This window comes from Tiliqua scincoides, chromosome 11 (assembly GCF_035046505.1).
Source record: "Tiliqua scincoides isolate rTilSci1 chromosome 11, rTilSci1.hap2, whole genome shotgun sequence".
Taxonomy (NCBI): domain Eukaryota; kingdom Metazoa; phylum Chordata; class Lepidosauria; order Squamata; family Scincidae; genus Tiliqua; species Tiliqua scincoides.
In genome coordinates, this window is record NC_089831.1 from 260,191 (window position 1) to 279,337 (window position 19,147).

Consider the following 19,147-nt stretch of genomic DNA (forward strand, 5'->3'; position numbering starts at 1 on the left):
CACTGGGAGAGGCCATCTGGGGATCTGGAGTGGGGTGCCATCACTGGGGTGGAGTGGGAGACACCCATCTCTCTCTGTCCTTTCCTCCAGATTCCAGAGTGGTGGTCCTTCAGAGTGAGGTCCTGCAGTGCTGCCTGGAGGTGGTGAGGATCCAGGGGAGGGCTAACAAGCTAAAATTAAATCCGGACAAGACAGAGGTTTACCTGGTTCAGAATCCTTGTGCAGGTGCTGGAGCAGCATCCTGCACTGAATGGGGTTACATCCCACTGGAGGATCAGGTCCGCTGCTTGGGGGGTCCACCTGGACTCACAGCTACTTCTGGACTCCCAGGTGGTAGCTGTGGCCAGGGGGGCCTTTGCTCAACTTCGGCTGGCACTCTGAAGGACTCTGGTGGGGAGGCTCTGCCTCACTTGACATAGTGGCTGCACTTTTTGAAGGACTCCAGTGGGGGGGGGCTGCCTCACCTGACAGGTGGTGGTGCTCTTCAAAGGACTCTGGTGGGGAGGCTCTGCCTCACCTGACATGGTGGCTGCACTTTTTGAAGGATTCCAGGGGGGGGGGGCCTGCCTCACAATGTGGTGGTGGTGCTCTTCAAAGGTCTTCGGTGGGGAGGCTCTGCCTCACCAGACAGTGAACACCCCTGAAACAAAGAAGCCCTGGACACCCTCACGGCTGTGGGGCAGGCAGCGCTGCAGAGAGGGGCCTGGCTGAGAGCAAGCAGAAGCCTCTGCGCATCCCCTCACAGTAAGTGGTTTCAAATTTCTTGTGCAGGCAAAGGTTCGAGGAAAGGGAAGGAAGGTGTCTGCTCAGAAGGAGGCCCCGCTGAGTTCAGAGGACACAATCCTCTGCACACTTTCCTGGGAGGAAGCCCCACTGACTTCTGAGTAAACATGCACAGCAGTGGCCTCGGGCCACTCAGAACTCAGTCCCTTGAGCGTCAGTGGGGCTTCCTCCCAGGAAAGGGTGGAGAGGACTAGGCAGGAAGGCTGCCATCCTCCCCACACTTACCTGGGAGCAAGCCCCATGAGAGTCAATGGGATTTACTTCTGAGTAGACGGGCAGAGGATTCGCCTCTCGGGCTGGGAGCAAGTGTCACTGCGTACAGTGAGACACTCCTGAGTAGACACACACCTTCCTGGGAGCAGGCGCCACTCACTGAAGGGGCTTCCTGCTGAGTAGACCTGCCCAGGCCCGGGCCCAGCCTGTCTGCGCGGGAGCAGGGCCGTGAGGGCGGCGGGGCGGGGCATGGGGCCCGGCGCCGGTAGACTGCCCCCGGGGCTGGAGGCTCGGCGCGCGGAACAGGGGACGGCGGCCCCTTTAAGGGCAGGTAAACAAAGCCCGCCCCGCCTCCGCCCCTCCCCGCGACGTCGCTGCTGCGCGACGGTCCTGCTCGCGGCGCGCGCCATTCCCGGCTTCTCCTGCGCCGAGCGCGCGCGAGGGCGGCAGTGCGCAGGCGCGGCGGCGGCGGCGGCGGCGGCAGGAGGGTCTCGGCCGGAGCGGCGGCGTCGGCGCACTGCGGGGGGGCCGCGCCTGCGGGGGGGGCGGAGGACGGCGGCGGAACATGAGTGGGGCAAGATGGCGGACCATGTGCAGGTGAGGGGAGGGAGCGGGCCGCGCCTCGGGGCCGGGCCGGGGGGCGCCGGCCGCCCCCTCAGCGCGGCCCGGGAGGCTTCTCCGGCGCTCCCGCCCGGCCAGGCCCCGCGCGCGCTACACGTGTCTCCCTCCGCCGTCACGTGTGAACGCGGCCCACGTGGTCTGGGCGCTCCGGCCGGCCTCGGAAGCTGGGCAGGCCCTGCCCGGGCTGCAGCCCCGGGAGGGGGCAGCACGTGCCCCGTAGAAGGCTCGTCCCCCCGGCCGCAGGAGGGAGTCCGCTTGACCACGCGCTGGACTGGCTGCACCGGTGGCGTAGCTGGGGGGCGGAGCAGCCAGTCGGGGGGCGAGCGGCCCCTCCCTTCAGAGCCGTTCCCGGCGGGGGAGCAAAACGGAGCCGTATGGCTTTCTCCCTCCCCCCGTATGGCTCCGTTTTGCTCCCTCCGCTGGGAGCAGCTCCAAATGGGGGGGCTGCTCCTCCCCGCCGGCTACGCCAGTGGCTCCGGCCAGTCCACTCTAAGGGGATGTCTTTGCAGCGGTGCCTACACATCCAGGTCGTCACTCCAGCCGGGTTTACCTGCCTGTTTCCCTGCCAGCAGAGCACCTGCTTCTCCTCCAGGCCAGCTTGGGCCCTGCAGAAGCACCAGCCGATGCCCAGTCTGTTCCTCAGATCTCCAGACAGCACAGCAGCTCCCTGAGCATCCTCCTCCAGAAAACACTTCTGTGCCTTCCACGGAAGTCAGGGGTTCGCTTGGCTCCGCTGAGGGAGTCCGGCTCTGGTCGCCTTCCCAGGGGCTTCTGGTAGGGTCTCTGACGGAGGTCCCTGTGCCCTGACTCTGGTCCAGAACAGTCCTGTTGCTTGGGTCACACAGGCTGTCTGAGCCACACGACACGTTCTGGTGGAGGAGTCGAGAAATGTCACCGGCCCTGGAAAGTTCTGCTTCGCACAACTATGTTGGCTCTTCTGATGGCCTTGAAGGGAAAAGAAAGAACCAGTTCTTGCCATTTCCAAAAGCTTCTAGTTGTGGAGGCACCAGGGAGGGAGTGCACCAGGATGCAGGTCTCTTGTCATCTGGTGTGCTCCCTGGGGCATTTGGTGGGCCGCTGTGAGATGCAGGAAGCTGGACTAGATGGGCCTATGGCCTGATCCAGTGGGGCTGGTCTTATGAGGCAGGTTGCCCTCGCCCCAGTAAGGCAGGAATTTATACATCTGGTACATGCATACCCCCATTCCTGATAATGAGGGAACGTTGATGGTTTTGTTGGGTAAGCACATTGCATTGCAGTATGTATGCAGTCAATGTCTGTCCTGGATGGGGTCACGTGGGGGGGGGGGAATCCAAACAATAGCATTTAACTGTGTTTATGATATTCTGTCATGCTTGGCTACAGAGTTGTAAGCATCTGGGAGCAGCTGGCAGGCTTGCTCTTCTCCCCTGTATCTTAAATTCAGTCTACTAATCTTGCTGCTTTCTGACTGGTTGGCTGAACGATGCTATCCCAAGCCATTTCTCTCAGCTCCCTGCTGCCCATTTTCTTCTTTGTTGGGAACTCATGGTGACTCCAGGCAGGCAGTTCTTAGGAAGTTTTACTGTGGGAGGGCACTTTTTTTTAGTCAGCTGTTTCAGCAGGATCTTAGCTGACATAGAATTGCAACTCAGTAGAATGTCCTTTGGGGCAACTCTCCATGGGGTCAGGCTGGAGCTTGGGAAGTTATTCTTCCCAGGTTAGATTGGCTAGTGAGTGTTCAGAGGTTTTTACCTCTTCTTGTAGTGTGTTCTTGAGTCATCTAGAGTTTCTTTGCTCCACAGGTACTCCACAGGTGGTGGGTGGTGGGTGGACCCTATCTTATTGCCAGAGGCCAGCTACTGTACTGGGTGACTTTGGGATTCTTTCCCACTTTGATTTTGTAGAAGTGTGTCCCTCCTAATGTGGGTGTGCACAGCTTGTAAGCCATGATCCGAATGCAGCCCACTAATTCTACACTGTATTCTGCCAATGCCTGACTTCCTTTGTTTTCACAGTCCATCACAGTTGTCAAAAGGAGGCTTCTTCAGACCGTGTTTGGCTGCAAGTTCTGTAGACCTGTTCTAATATGTTTGTAGAGTAGCAAGCCAACACTGCTTTTCTCACCTTGAAAGCCAGCTGCCACGGTTTACTGATGTACTTTTCTGTCTGTATTCCTGACTTTTATGCTTTGAATTTGAAAAGCCGATATTGAGCATCTTGTACAATAGATAACCTGGAAGAGAGGTATCAAGTAGAGTGCCGCATGGCTTGGTCTTGGGTACTACTATTCATAATTTTTATAAATGACCTGGATGAGCAGTTAGAAGGAATGTTTATAAAGTTTGCAGAAAACAAAAAGCTGGGAGGTGGGTAGCTAACAGTCCCGGAAGACTGAATTAGGATTCAGACTGATCTTGCTCGGTTGTCAGGCCCATAGCAACAGGATGAAGTTCAACAGAGGCAAATGAGTACAAAAAATCAGAGGCACAAGTCCTGGATGGGGAAGAGACCTGGGTTGGCACCAGCATGTGTGAAAAAGGTCTAGATGTCTTAGTGGACCATAAGTTGACCATGAGTCAGCAGCATGATGCAGCTGTTAAAACCAAACAAACAGGATACTTTGCTGAGCTTCATTAACAAGGGCATGGAGTCCAGTTCGTGAGGAGTGGTGCCACTGTGCTGTAAGGTCTGCTAGTCAGACCTCACTCAGAACACCATGTCCAGTTTGGGGCACTGTTTTGGCATGCTGGAGCAGGTTCACAGAAGGACAACAGAGATGGTGAGAGGTCAGGAAATAAAGTCCTATAAGGAGTGATTTAAAAGAGTGTGGTGTGTTCGTCCTGGAAAAGAGTAGACTAAGGAGAGATATAACAGTCTCCAAGTATCTGAAAGGCTGTTGCACAGGGGAAGAGGAGGGCTTCCCATCAATGGCTCCTGAGGGAAGGACTAGAACCCATGAGTGGAAACTGCAAGCATTTGCGTAGTTACAGTTAGAATTTCCTAAATGTCAGAGCTGTCTGGCATTGAAACAGTCTACCTTGCACAGTTGTGGGTTATCCATCATTGGGGGTCTTCAAGCAAAGTTTGGACCTCCATCTTTCAGGGATGTTGTAGCAGTTGCCTGCATTGAGCTGGGGGTTGGTCTAGATGACCTCCAAGATCTCTTCCAACTTTAACATTCTGTCATTCTACGCACATTGTCTACGCCTTGACAATACCATGCTTAGGAAGTGTGATGAAATCTTGTTCTGCTTCTGGAAGCAGCAAGGTTTCTGGCGGTCCAAAAAATATCTGAAGTGCTTTATAGATGAGCTGCCCCATCCACTGCCTGCCGTACTCCATTAGTGCTTTCCAAGCCATATAGCTTTGACCCTTGTTAGTTGTACTTATACTGTTTTTATCTCTTCTGTTCCCGCTACAGTGGGGTGCTCAAGGTGGCTCTCAATGAACATAAAGTACAGTAATTTTAAAAAGAGTACAATAAAAGCAGCGCATGCAAACAATTGTAGGGAAGCTAATGTCATAAACAATAAAAGTATATTAAAAGCCTTTAAATGACAGCAGCCAAGCAAGAGGCATAAAGCAGTATCCAGAGAAAGGAAAAAAACAACAACATACCAGTGGTGAAAACCAAAATCCAAGGTAATCAGTGGTGGAAAAGCCACATGGAAAATAATTTTATAACTGAATGCAGCGATTCTGTTCCCGCTTCTGCCAGTGCTGCCCTTGTTGCTCTTGCTTTGTCACCTTATGGTGCCATTGCAACACCACAGAACATGATGGTAAGCCATGGTTATTGTACAAGTAACTATCTGAGTGCATTTCTTTTATTTAGTCATGTGGGTTTTGAAAAAGGACATCACTGTCAGTCTCAGTATCTTTCTCATTTATCTGCTTCTGAGAAAGGTTAGGCTAAAAAGTGCCTTGCTCAAGGCTGCTGAACAAGTGGAGATTTTTGTCAGGGTCTCCCTCTGATCTCAAACCCAAGCCTCCTTACTGCATCTTAGTGACCCTTAGTTGTGCATTTGGCAGGAATAGCTGAATGGCATATCACCAGGCTGAACTTCCATGTTGATTTTTGAGAATTCTGCTCTAATGCCCGAGTCTCAATAGCCTGCCACTGATGTTAGCGGTTGTGATAGTGGATTTGCTTGCAGGTGCCTGTGGGGCAATTGCATTTCACCAGGTTGTATGTGATTGTACCCACATTTCAAAAAGGATGCTTGCAGCTCATCAGTGAGTTCTGCTTCCAGCATTGACAGCTTGCTCAACCTCTGAACTTTCAGAAGGCGTTTGACACGGTCCCTCACCAAAGGCTACTGAAAAAACTCCACAGTCAGGGAATTAGAGGACAGGTCCTCTCATGGATTGAGAACTGGTTGAAGGCCAGGAAACAGAGAGTGGGTGTCAATGGGCATTTTCACAATGGAGAGAAGTGAAAAGCGATGTGCCCCAAGGATCTGTCCTGGGACCGGTGCTTTTCAACCACTTCATAAATGACCTGGAGACAGGGTTGAGCAGTGAGGTGGCAAAGTTTGCAGACGACACCAAACTTTTCCGAGTGATGAGGACCAGAAGTGATTATGAGGAGCTCCAGAAGGATCTCTCCAGGCTGGCAGAATGGGCAACAAAATGGCAGATGCGCTTCAGTGTCAGTAAGTGTAAGGTCATGTACATTGGGGCAAAAAATCAAAACTTTAGATATAGGCTGATGGGTTCTGAGCTGTCTGTGACAGATCAGGAGAGAGATCTTGGGGTGGTGGTGGACAAGTCGATGAAAGTGTCAACCCCATGTGTGGTGGCAGTGAAGAAGGCCAATTCTATGCTTGGGATCATTAGGAAAGGTATTGAGAACAAAACGGCTAATATTATAATGCTGTTGTACAAATCTATGGTAAGGCCACACCTGGAGTATTGTGTCCACTTCTGGTCACCGCATCTCAAAAAAGTTGTAGTGGAAATGGAAAAGGTGCAAAAGAGAGTGACTAAGATGATTACGGGGCTGGGGCACCTTCCTTACGAGGAAAGGCTAGGGCGTTTGGGCCTCTTCAGCCTAGAGAAGAGACGCTTGAGGGGGGAGATGATTGAGACATACAAAATTATGGTATATTCTGGAAAAGAAAAAGCATTTTTGGTAGTACATTCATTTTAATTACAGATATTCTTCCCAAAAAAGATAATTTCAACCTTTCCCATCTTGCAAAATCTTTTTTGATTTCACCCCAAACTTTAACATAATTATTTTGAAATAACATACAATTCTTGTTTGTCAAAATAATACCTAAATACTTAATCTTCTTCTCCACCTTGAACCCAGTCTTATTCATCAACTTCGATTGGTCTTGTTCGTTCATATTTTTAGATAAAATTTTAGTTTTCTGTTTATTTATCTTAAATCCTGCTAATGATTCAAACTTCTTCAACTTAACCATCAACAACTCTATGTCTTTTAAAGGTTTTTCTAAGATCAAAACCATATCATCTGCAAATGCTCTTAATTTAAAACATTCATTTTTAATCTTTGCACCATGTAGTCTTTCATCTTGTCTAATATCTCTACATAACACTTCTAAGGCAAGTATAAATAAAAGTGGCGACAATGGACATCCTTGTCGTGTTCCCTTTTGAATCTCAAACATTGTTAATAATTCTCCATTTACCACTACCTGCACAGTTTGTGATGTATAAATTGACTTTATCCATTGAATAAAGTTCTCTCCAAAGTTCATCTTCTCTAAGACAGCAATCAAGAAAGTCCAACTCAAATTGTCAAACGCCTTCTCAAAGTCCAAAAAAATCAATGCTAATTGTTTCTCTATCCTTTTATCATAATATTCCAGCAAATCCAATACTATTCTAATATTATCACTCATGTGTCTTTTCGGTAAAAAACCACATTGATCTTCATGTATAAGATTTTGTAATATCTTCTTCATTTTGTTTGCTAAAATTGCTGTAAATATTTTACAATCGTTATTCAACAAGGAAATAGGATATGATTTAAGATTTGGTTGGCATGGATATCTTTGCTATGATAAGTTGAAAGTGAATATGGAATTCAAGAATCATTATGTTAGACATGCACTGTGGAAGATATGGAATCGTTATAAGAAAAGGTTTTACAACAAAATTCCACTCTTAGCTTCACCACAAGAAGCACATTTTGGTTTGGGAACTGTACCAGGAGATAAATGGTTATTGTATAAGAACTTATTGAAATGTAATCAAGGTCAATGTATTTTGAAGTCTAGAGAGGAATTGATTGTAGAGGGTTTTGACTGCCAATGGTTTATGTATTTACAATTATTAGAAAGATTTAAAATTGATAAAAAATTATATGGTTTTGAAGAGGGAGAGACAATATTGGAGAAACAATTAAGATCAGATGAGCAGGTAATATCTAAAATATATAAATTGCTTTTGAAGTTTGAAACAGAAGATGAACAGGTTAAGGAATGCATGATCCAGTGGGCAAAAAATGTGGGCTATGAACTTTCAATGGACAGATGGGAGAAATTATGGATAAAACAGACAAAATTTACTTTGAATGTTAACATTAAGGAAAATATATATAAGATGATTTATCATTGGTATGTGACACCAAGTAAATTAGCCAAAATGTATGAAACTATGTCCAATAGTTGTTGGAAATGTAAGAAACAAGAGGGAACATTTTACCACATGTGGTGGACGTGTTCAAAAGTTAAAAAATATTGGTCACAAATTCACGCACAGATACAGTTGATCTTAAAAACAAAGATACAATTGAAGCCAGAAGTATTTTTATTAGGTATGATAGATGAGTATGTAGAAAGAAAAAAATGAAGTTTTATTTTTGTATATGATAAGCGCTGCCAGAATACTTTATGCTCAAAATTGGAAGACTATGAATATACCTTCGGTGGAGGAATGGTGGATAAGACTTATGGATTATGCGGAGATGGATAAATTAACAATTTTGCTTAGGGAGAATTCAACAGAAAACTTTTTGAAGAATTGGAGTCCAGTTATTGATTTTTTGAATCAGAGAGAGGATGGGGATTTGAGGTATTTTGGATTTGAAGATTGATTTTGAGTATTAGTGGTATAGATTAATATTTGTTAATGTTTGGACTGTATGTATTTGGATTATAAGTATGGGAATGTTTTGGCTTCGCTCGTGCTGCTTTATTAGAATTTTGTTTATGTATGTATTTGTTTTTCTATTTTATGTTTATTATAGTTAAATAAATAAATAAACAGAGACATACAAAATTATGCAGGGGATGGACAGAGTGGATAGGGAGATGCTCTTCACACTCTCACATAACACCAGAACCAGGGGACATCTACTAAAATTGAGTGTTGGGAGAGTTAGAACAGACAAAAGAAAATATTTCTTTACTCAGCGTGTGGTTGGTCTGTGGAACTCTTTGCCACAGGATGTGGTGATGGCGTCTGGCCTGGATGCCTTTAAAAGGGGATTGGAGAAGTTTCTGGAGGAAAAATCCATTATGGGGTACAAGCCATGATGTGTATGTGCAACCTCCTGATTTTTGAAATGGGCTATGTCAGAATGCCAGCTGCAAGGGAGGGCACCAGGATGAGGTCTCTTGTTATCAGGTGTGTTCCCTGGGGCATTTGGTGGGCCGCTGTGAGATACAGGAAGCTGGACTAGATGGGCCTGTGGCCTGATCCAGTGGGGCTGTTCTTATGTTCTTATGAAATGAGGAAACGACCAGGACCCTGGGTGTATTGTTCCTAAATGGCCTTGAGTCACAGAACCAAGGTGGCTCCTCCTCAGTTTATGAGGAGCAGTGGGCAGTGGATGCACACCTTGAGCGACAAGGCTTAGATGGAAGCCTCCATTGAGGAGGAGGGCTTGTGATAAATCCGGCCAAGCTCATATTAGAGCCTTCTTTGTAGCAGTGATGGCATCAGGAAGGCCTTTTTTCTGCCAGCACTGCATTTGCAGAGAGCCACCCAGCTGAACTTTTACATGTAGTTCAGGGCCTTCTCCATCCTGCTCCCCAAGGGATTGAAGACTAGTGATGGTTGGTCACTGTGACAAACTTATTAGGCACATTGCAGATAAAATTACAGATGTGCCCTGGTATCCGCAGGGTTTCCATTCTGGGACCACCACCACCCCCATGGTTATGTGAAACTGCGGATACCAGGGAATGCCCCCCACCCAGTGGGTTGTGGGTCCAGAGGGTTGTCTGAGCCCAGCAGAGGCTGCAAACATCCGTCCATGGCTTCTGCCAGGCTCAGACTGAGCCTTTGGAGCAGAAAAACGTCACTTCTGTTTTTTTTAAAAACCAGAAGTGAATTTTTTCCACTCTAAGACTCAGTCTGAACCTGACAGAGGCGTCCACGGCCTTTGCTGGGCTCAGACGACCCTCTGGAGGTGACACGCACGGAGGGCATGCATGCATGCAGGGGCCCCTGTGGTCTCAATCTGTGGATAAGTGAATCAACAGATATGGAATCGGCAGGTATGGGTACCCCTTGTACTTACATCCACCATGACTCGGAGTACATATTGACTATATGTGGTGATGCTTCTCTCTCCCCCCCCCCCGGGTCCGGCATGTGTTTGGTTCCATTGTTTTGGATTCTTTTCAACCTGAACAATCTAAGAATATGGTCAGGTCGTTTGGAGCAGGAGGCCAGCTGTCTGCTTGACTTTGACCAGCATGACTTCTCAGAAGATTTGCCAAGGGGGTTCTGGTTGAGTGAGTGAGGAGGGTGGCTAATGCATCACTTAAGGAGGGGGTCCTGCCAATGGCATTGAAAATTGTGGTACTGGTGCCCCCTCCTGAAGAAGCCCTTCCTAGGTCCCACTGTACTGGCTAATTTCAGTTTCAGACCTCTCCTTTCTGTGGAAGCTGATTGACTGGGTGGCATCATGTTGGTTCCGGAGGGTTAGGGTTAGGGTTCCTGGATGGAACAGGTTGTCTAGACTGACTTTCTTCAAAGTTTGTCTCCTGCCGTTCTGCTTCTTATGGGCCACCTATTGGAAGTGCCACCAGTTGTGACTGGCGATGTCATTGCCAGTTGCTTCCATATTGGGAGGCCAGACACAATGCTACAAACATCAGTAAGAAGCTCAGAGTGGACAGGAGGGCTTTTTCGACCCCACAGAAAGTGCACACTGGAGATGTGTGTTTTGTTGTGAAACCAAAGAGGCCATTTTCAGTGTTTACATCAGTTTGGAAGTGCAGGAGCCCTGCAGAAGAGTCCGCAGTCTTGACAGACCCTCTGGAGGGCCGGCACTGCCACAGGCAAGTTAAAAAAAAAACCTTTTGTCCCCGGCAGTGACTCAGTCGTGGCAATCATGTTGCTGCCTTTGCTGTTACCCCGCACCTTAAGGGGGCAGCCCTTCCCTGGCTGGGGTGCCCAGTTAGCTTACCTTCGGGTTCCTGTAATGCACTGTATGTGGGGCTGTTCCAAGGATGGTCCAGGAACAGCAGCCAGTGCAGAATGTGGCAGCCCATGGGGTTGCTGGGGCTTAGCAGCGTGATTCTAGCAGACTGCTGCTCCAGTACTGCACGCCTGCCAGTTTGGTTCTAGACCCAGTGGAAGGTGCTGGCTGTGACCTTTGAAGCCCGTTGTGGCTTAGGAACAGGGCACTCTAGAGACTGCCTCGATCCATGTGTGCCTGTTCACTTCCTGAGATCTGCTCAGGGGACCTTCTGCATATATTGTCTCCATTGGAATTCAGTGGGGTGGCAGCCAGAAGCAGGACCTTCTCTATGGTGGCACCACAGTTGTGGAACTCCCTCCCTTGCAATTCAAGATCTATTATCTCCCTTGCAGGAGGGGCATAGGAACTTTTGTTTCATTTGGGATTCTGAGTGGGTATGTTGTTGTTTTTATAAACTGATGGGTGCCACCTTTTATTAATGCCCCTTTTAAGGGCCTTTTCCTACTGCCTGACTTGCCCTTTATTGTTTTACTGCTGATTGCCACCTTTTGCTGTTTTATTTTTCTTCTGTTGGTTTCTGCTGCTTGCAATGGTTTTGTTTGCTGCTGTTTTTTATATTATGTTATTACAATTGTATATTTTGTTAGCTGTCTTGGGCACTTGCTGTGTAGGGGGAAGGCAGGGTACAAATGCATTAAGTAAATAAGAGTGCAATCGTAACCCCTTATGCCAGTGCTTTCTAGTACTGACATAAGGGCAGTGCAGCTCTGAGGTAAGGGAACAAACATTCCCTTACTTTGAGGAGGCCTCTGTGAGTGACACCCAACTGCAGGATGCAGCACATGTCCCACTGACACCACTATGCCAGTGCTGGAAAGTACTGACATAAGGGGTTAGGATTGCGCCCTAAGTTATTGTATGACCTGGCCTTCTGTGAAGTGTCATGGAGATTGCTTGGGTCCAGATTTGTTTGGAGCTAGATTCCCATATAAAGCCCTGTTGTTATGGTTTGTTTTGTCTTTCTGGATGCAAGTGGAGTTCTTGACCTTCTGTATCTGTAGGGGTTGTTAGCTTTGAGTTTTCTGAATGAGTTTGGAGGCAGCAGGTGTTCATAGCTGGTGGGTGCCCTTCCCAGTAGAACTTGTCAAGAACTGTGAATGTGAGCAAGAGGAGTATTGTGCTTGTGCCACCAGTGAAATTCTCCTTCCATTCAGAGAGGATACTGCCATTGGTGGAGCCAGCTCCAGACAGTGACCGTGTTGCTCGGGATGCCACTCTGCACTCCCTCGCACGCCACCTAGAAAGCGCCTGCTGTGCTGCCTTGGGCAGAGGACACTGAGGAAGAGCTGAGGCGGGAAGCAGCAAGCAAGGCAACCTTGGCTACCTGGCTCTGAGGCTCTCCACACTTTCCAGGGAGTAAGTCCCATTAACTATAAAGGGACTAACTTCTGTGTAGACAGGCAGGGAGGCATCCTTCCGGGCGCTGAGGGGACACCCTCTCCACACCTTCCAGGGAGTAAGTCAGGAGAGGCCAAGAGAGACTATGAGGAACACATGGCCAGCAGCATTAAGGGGAATAATAAAAGCTTCTTCAAATATGTTAGAAGCAGGAAACCCACCAGAGAAGCGGTTGGCCCTCTGGATGGTGAGGAAGGGAAAGGGGAGATAAAAGGAGACTTAGAGATCAGAGAAATTAAATGAGTTCTTTGCATCTGTCTTCACGGCAGAAGACCTCGGGCAGATACCGCTGCCTGAACAGCCCCTCCTGACCAAGGAATTAAATCAGATAGAGGTTAAAAGAGAATATGTTTCAGACCTCATTGATAAATTAAAGATCAATAAGTCACCGGGCCCTGATGGCATCCACCCAAGAGTTAAGGAATTGAAGAATGAAGTTGCTGATCTCTTGACTAAAATATGCAACTTGTCCCTCAAAACGGACAAGGTGCCAGAGGATTGGAGGATAGCAAATGTCACGCAGATCTTTAAAAAGGGAAACAGGGGGGACCCAGAAAACATCTATACCGGGTAAGATGGTGGAATCCTTCCATCAAAGATAGAATCTCAAAACACATAGACGAGCAGGCCTTGCTGAGGCAGAATCAGCCTGGCTTCTGTAAGGGTAATTCTTGCCTCACAAACCTTTTAGAATTATTTGAAAAGGTCAACAGGCATGTGAATGCAGGAGAACCCGTGAACATTATATATCTGAACTTTCAGAAGGCGTTTGACACGGTCCCTCATCAAAGGCTACTGAAAAAACTCCACAGTCAGGGAATTAGAGGACAGGTCCTCTCCTGGATTGAGAACTGGTTGAAGGCCAGGAAACAGAGAGTGGGTGTCAATGGGCAATTTTCACAATGGAGAGAAGTGAAAAGCGATGTGCCCCAAGGATCTGTCCTGGGACCGGTGCTTTTCAACCACTTCATAAATGACCTGGAGACAGGGTTGAGCAGTGAGGTTGCAAAGTTTGCAGACGACACCAAAGTTTTTCGAGTGGTGAAGACCAGAAGTGATTATGAGGAGCTCCAGAAGGATCTCTCCAAACTGGCAGAATGGGCAGCAAAATGGCAGCTGAGTTTCAATGTAAGTAAGAGTAGTAGTAGTAGTAACTTTATTGTCATTGTTATGCTACAGCACAACAAAATTTATTCAGATAAATTAGAGATACAAGCATAAATATATATATTACAATTCCAACAATCACACTCTACACACTCACCCACACATTCTATACAACATGCATCATAATATAAAAACAGTATAACAGACCATAATGCCCAGGAGCAGGGTAACAACTATCACCTTATTCAACGTAATTATGACTGTGGGATAAAAACTGCTCAGGAATCATGTGGTGCATGCTCTAATAGTTCTGTATCATCTACTCGAAGGCAACAGTTCAAAGAACTTATGAGCCGGATGGAAGTGATTTCTGCAGACAGCAGGATGTATAGATGTCCTCCAAAACTGGTAGATGAAGGTTGATGATGTGCTGTGTGATCTTAATAATTCTCTGCAGAGCTTTTTTTGTCCCCTGCAGAGTAAAGTCATAAAGAGTAAAGTGTAAAGTCATGCATATTGGGGCAAAAAATAAAAAAATCAGTATGGGCTGATGGGTTCTGAGCTGTCTGTGACAGATCAGGAGAGAGATCTTGGGGTGGTGGTAGACAAGTCGATGAAAGTGTCGACCCAATGTGCGGCAGCAGTAAAGAAGGCCAATTCTATGCTGGGGATCATTAGAAAAGGTATTGAGAACAAAACAGCTAATATTATAATGCCGTTGTACAAATCGATGGCAAGGCCACACCTGGAGTATTGTGTGCAATTCTGGTCGCCACATCTCAAAAAGGATATAGTAGAAATGGAAAAAAGGTGCAAAAGAGAGCAACTAAGATGATTGCTGGACTGGGGCACCTTCCTTATGAGGACAGGCTACGGCGTTTGGACCTCTTCAGCCTAGAAAAGAGGGGGGGCATGATTGAGACATACAAAATTATGCATGGGAAGGATAAAGCGGATAGAGAGATGCTCTTTACACTCTCACATATCACCAGAACCAGGGGACATCCACTAAAATTGAGTGTTGGGAGGGTTAGGACTGACAAAAGAAAATATTTCTTTACTCAGCGTGTGGTTGGTCTGTGGAACTCCTTGCCACAGAATGCGATGACGGCATCTGGCCTGGAAGCCTTTAAAAGGGGATTGGACAATCCCCTTTTAAAGGCATCCCCTTTTAAAGGTTTCTGGAGGAAAAATCCATTATGGGTTATAAGCCATGATGTGTATGTGCAACCTTCAGATTTTAGAAGTGGGCTTTGTCAGATGTAAGGGAGGGCACCAGGATGAGGTCTCTTGTTCTCAGGTGTGCTCCCTGGGGCATTTGATGGGCTGCTGTGAGATACAGGAAGCTGGACTAGATGGGCCTATGGCCTGATCCAGTGGGGCTGTTCTTATGTTAAGTCCCATTAACTACCGTGTTTTCCCGAAAATAAGACCTAGTGTTTGTTTTTGAGCAAAAAAAAATATGAGACAGTGTCTTATTTTTGGGGAAACACAGCCGTACACAGTCCTCACCTATTGCTGTTCTTATGGCCTCCTGGTCTTGCATTTTAAGTTGAGTGGCCAAGACTATGTAGTGAAAGGGTATAAGCTTGTCACCTGTTTCCACACTTTTTAAAGCTATACTCTGTTGGACCCACCTAGGTTTGAGACTTTTAAAAGGAGATCTAGAAAGAAACCAAGTTTTATTTATTAACAATATATTTTTAAATTTATTTATTTAGAGAGCCAGATTCTTTGCAGGGCAATTAGCAGCTATGTGATTTTTTAATAACCTCAGGGCTTAAGGCTATTAGTTATCTGATCCTTCCATCACTGTTGTTTTCATTGGGAACTCACCAAAAATTGGGTCACAACCCATTGGTTTGGGAACCACTGGCTTGGATGAAGGGATAAAAGGAATCCTTATCAGTATCTAACTTTTGTATCAGTGGATAAAGAAAGTGTCCATTACCATAGTGAGTGGAGGGAGGGCCTAGATTTTGAAAATGCCCTGGGATGGGAAAGTAGTGTCAGTAAAAGACCTGATCAGCCACTGGAACTAGGGAGGGGGGCATTTTGCCCATAATGCATTGCTTTTCTGCATGGGAGTGAATAGAAGCTACTATCTTCTGGGTCAGTGTTGTGGAAGAAAAGTGATCCAGTCATTGCTCCTTGCTTCTTCATCACTTGTGAGCATACAGGGAGCTGGAAATGCTGCAGATCAGGTTGTCCTCCTTAAGAGTTGCTTTCTCTTGCAATGACTGTTCATCACCTCTTCATGCAGCTGAGGAAGATGAAGTTGGGGTGAGTGTCTCCAAAGATGCACACTGCTCTTTGTATTTTCTCCTGTGTTAACATGAGTTTGTTGACTGCTTTCAGTGCCTAGAGATGGCCAGTTTCTCAGAGAGCTCATCCTGGAACACAAGCAGTGAGTCATCTTCCCTGTTTCAGGACTTGGGCAACTGATTAGAGAGCTAGTCGGCTGCCAGATGTATGTCCATATAAAGAAACCTAATTTGAGTAATCCGTAAAGTCCAGCCTTGGAGATCTTGACAGACGAGCGTCATTTTTGTCTGTCACTTACCTGGGGTTTAGTTGCATTGGTTCATACATACCAGACCTTCCCCTTAAAAATACTAAAATTGGCTTTTTCAAACAGCAAAAGCAATGCAACTAATTTTGAAATATATATGTACATTAACAAACTATATTTAAGAAGTGCAAGTTCTGCAAAGTTCAAACAGAATCAGTGTGGTTAAAAAGAGGCTAGTTTGAAAATTCTTATTACCAGTTACAAAATCACTACTAAACACCAATTAAAAACAGGAAGGTCTTGTATTGCTTTTTGAAGCAGAGTTTCACTCTGGACAGAGGCTTCCAAAGAATTGGAGCTCCTGTAGAGAAGACCCTGCAGTGTACCAACTGAATCACTCTTGTGATTTAGTGTATCAGGTGGAGCATAAAGCCAGTTCTGTGGCCAACCAGTCCTTGCCTTTTGTCTGCTTTAACCTGAGTACCTCCAGTGTGTTCGTTGGCCAGTCAGTTGCATGTAGCTCACACTTCCTTTCTGAGAGAGCAAGTGAGCTAAGAGGCTGCAGGGAGGCAGCAAGTAGTGTGCAGGACATTGATGTTTCTCTGCACCGCTCCAATTTGGGAAAAGTAGCTGCTGCTGTAGTGTGATCTGTCCTCATATTTTAGTTGGCAAAATAGTTGTCAGGAGCCATGAAATGCACACAGCATGAACATGATCCAACCGGAGTTAAGCATTCCTTAGTCCTGTTGATTTTCAGTTGAACATGTTCACATTTTCCCCCTTGAAATCAACAAAACTTAAACTACTAAATTTTTATTAGATTGTGCCCCCTGTGTCTAATCCTCTTGTCTAAAAGTTGGTAAGTGGATGGGATAGGACCAAGAGTTAGAGAAAATAATTCTCATTGGTGGAAGAGATTTAGAAATAGAACAGATCTGGCTTCACTGGGGTAAGTTAAATACTGGGAGAAAATACAGTGGGTTGATACTGATGCATAATGGAATTGGTGATGGGCCTAATCCATGATCATAGCTTTGGGGACTCTCATAGTTTGTGAGGCTCTCTTTGCCTTCATTAGAGTGGAGGGTCAGGGTGATTAGCTCCTTGGAAGTCAGTTCCAAAAGTGGCCTTTTCCCTCCCACTGGGTTCTGTAGAAGTTTTAATGCAATGTCTTTAAAACTGTTCCCAAATTTTTCTTTGGGACCCTGTTCTTCTTTCCAGCCATCTTGGCTAAGAAGCACAAATCTGCATCATTTCTGGTGGTTAGAGCCTTTTATCAAGGGAAGCAATTAACTTGAAATGATACGCATGTAATCTTTCCTGGAGGTGCAGAATAAAGGCAGTTGATTCAAAACAGCAGACTTCCTACATCCCCTTTCCAACCCGTTCCCCTGCAGACAAGAGACCTTCAACAGACGGGCAGCCCAATCCTGAGCTGTCCGTTCCACCAGGACTGCCACGGCACTGAAATGGGGCAACAGGGCTGCTGCCGGTGGCTCCTCAGGAAGGGGACTTTTGTCCCCTTTTGTCCCCTTTCCCTGGGTAAGGGAAGTAGCATTGCAGCTGGGCTGCTTGAGCGCTTTGCTGGCGCTAAGGGCTTGCAAACATGCTTTATGGTATGTTTGCAACATTGCATGCTGGAAGTAAGCTAACGTGCGCTGTTTAGAGTTGGGCCCTGTGTCTCAAGTTGATTGGGTCAAGCAAGGCTGCAAAAATAGCAAATGTGATGCTCCTGCCTTACGGGATGCTTCCGTTTCACCTACAGTTGCCATGTACTATCACTAATACGTGTGCTGTCACACAACAGCTTATGAAACTCCAGAAATGTTGAAGCCACAGGAAAAATATTTTTTTCCTAGCAGAGAAAAATTGAGATTTTGGAAAACATTGAAGTAAATGCAGTAATTTTCATATAGAAAGTTGGGTAGTTACTCTGGAAAGTTGGGTAGGATTGCCCTTTAAGGGCCTTTGGTGGGGAACTTTGTCAAAAGCTTTTTGAAAGTCCAAAGGTGGATCGCTTCATCCACCTGCATATTGTTGTTCTCAAAGAACCAGAAGGCTCATGAGGCAGGACTTCTTGTTGCAGAAAGCAGGCCGGTTCTCCTTCAGAAGGGCTCATTCTGTGTTATGCTTTGTGTCTGTGGAGAAGAGGAGACTAAGGGGAGATATGAACATGTCTTCAATATCTAAAGGGCTGTCCTGCAGGAGAAGGGGAGGGCTTGCTCTCTGTGGTTCCTGAGGGCAGGAGTGGAACCAGCAGGTTGAAACTATAGGGGAGGAGATCGAAGGCAGACGTCAAGAAAATCCTTTAAGTCCTCTTCAGCACTAGAACAACCTGCCTTGTGCAGTTCTGGGCTCTCCTTCATTAGAGGTGTCCAAGCAGAGGTTGGAGGGCTACCCCGCCTGGGATGCTGTATTTGCCTGCACTAAGCAGGGGGGCTTGAACTAGGCAAGACTTAGACCTTCCAACTCTAACAGAATTATCCTTCTGATTATTTTTAATTATAGTTTGCGCCAGTTTATCCAGAACAGACATTATCCTGATCAGCCTGTAACTTCCAGATCACCCCAATCTCTTCTAATATTGGTGTTCTGTTGGCTACCATCAGTCCGCTGGCACAGAGACTGATTTTAAAGGTTGAGTACCCTAAGACTTCTTTGCTGGGTGCCATCTGGGTCCAGCAGACAGTCATGCATATGGCACTCTGTACTGGGAAGCACACCCCTCAGCTTTATACCTTCATAACTAGTCCTGTTGGCTTTTGTTTCTTTGTAAGCTTATAGGGTTTGCTTACCTGGAACACTAAGTCTGTCTTTGTATTTTATTTCGATGTTGTTCTAGGGAGTTTGGTTTTGAGGAGGGGTGGGGATAGGTGTGTGTGAACTGCTGCAGCAGAGTAGACGCTGCTGGAGCCCTGGCTGCCTCTTTCTGCTGCTCTTTTTACACTGATGCTTCACTCAGTTGGCTGAAACAGTGCTTTGTCGCCAGGTCTCCCTTGTAAGGAGCTTCAGGTCCACCTACCTGTGCTCTGCTAGTCTGGGTGTTCATACAGAGCCTTTCT

General features: G+C 46.8%; 1 protein-coding gene across 2 annotated transcripts in view; it reads left to right on the forward strand.

Annotated features, from left to right (window-relative positions):
• Positions 1 to 1,498: 1,498 nt before the first annotated feature.
• Positions 1,499 to 19,147, forward strand: part of XPO7 (exportin 7) — a 52,957-nt gene continuing 35,308 nt past the window's right edge. For both annotated transcript variants that reach the window (XM_066639389.1, XM_066639390.1), the window contains exon 1: positions 1,499 to 1,593. In XM_066639389.1, coding sequence (XP_066495486.1) covers positions 1,576 to 1,593 — 18 coding nt within the window. In that variant the 5' untranslated portion in view covers positions 1,499 to 1,575. The remainder of the gene's footprint in view (positions 1,594 to 19,147) is intronic.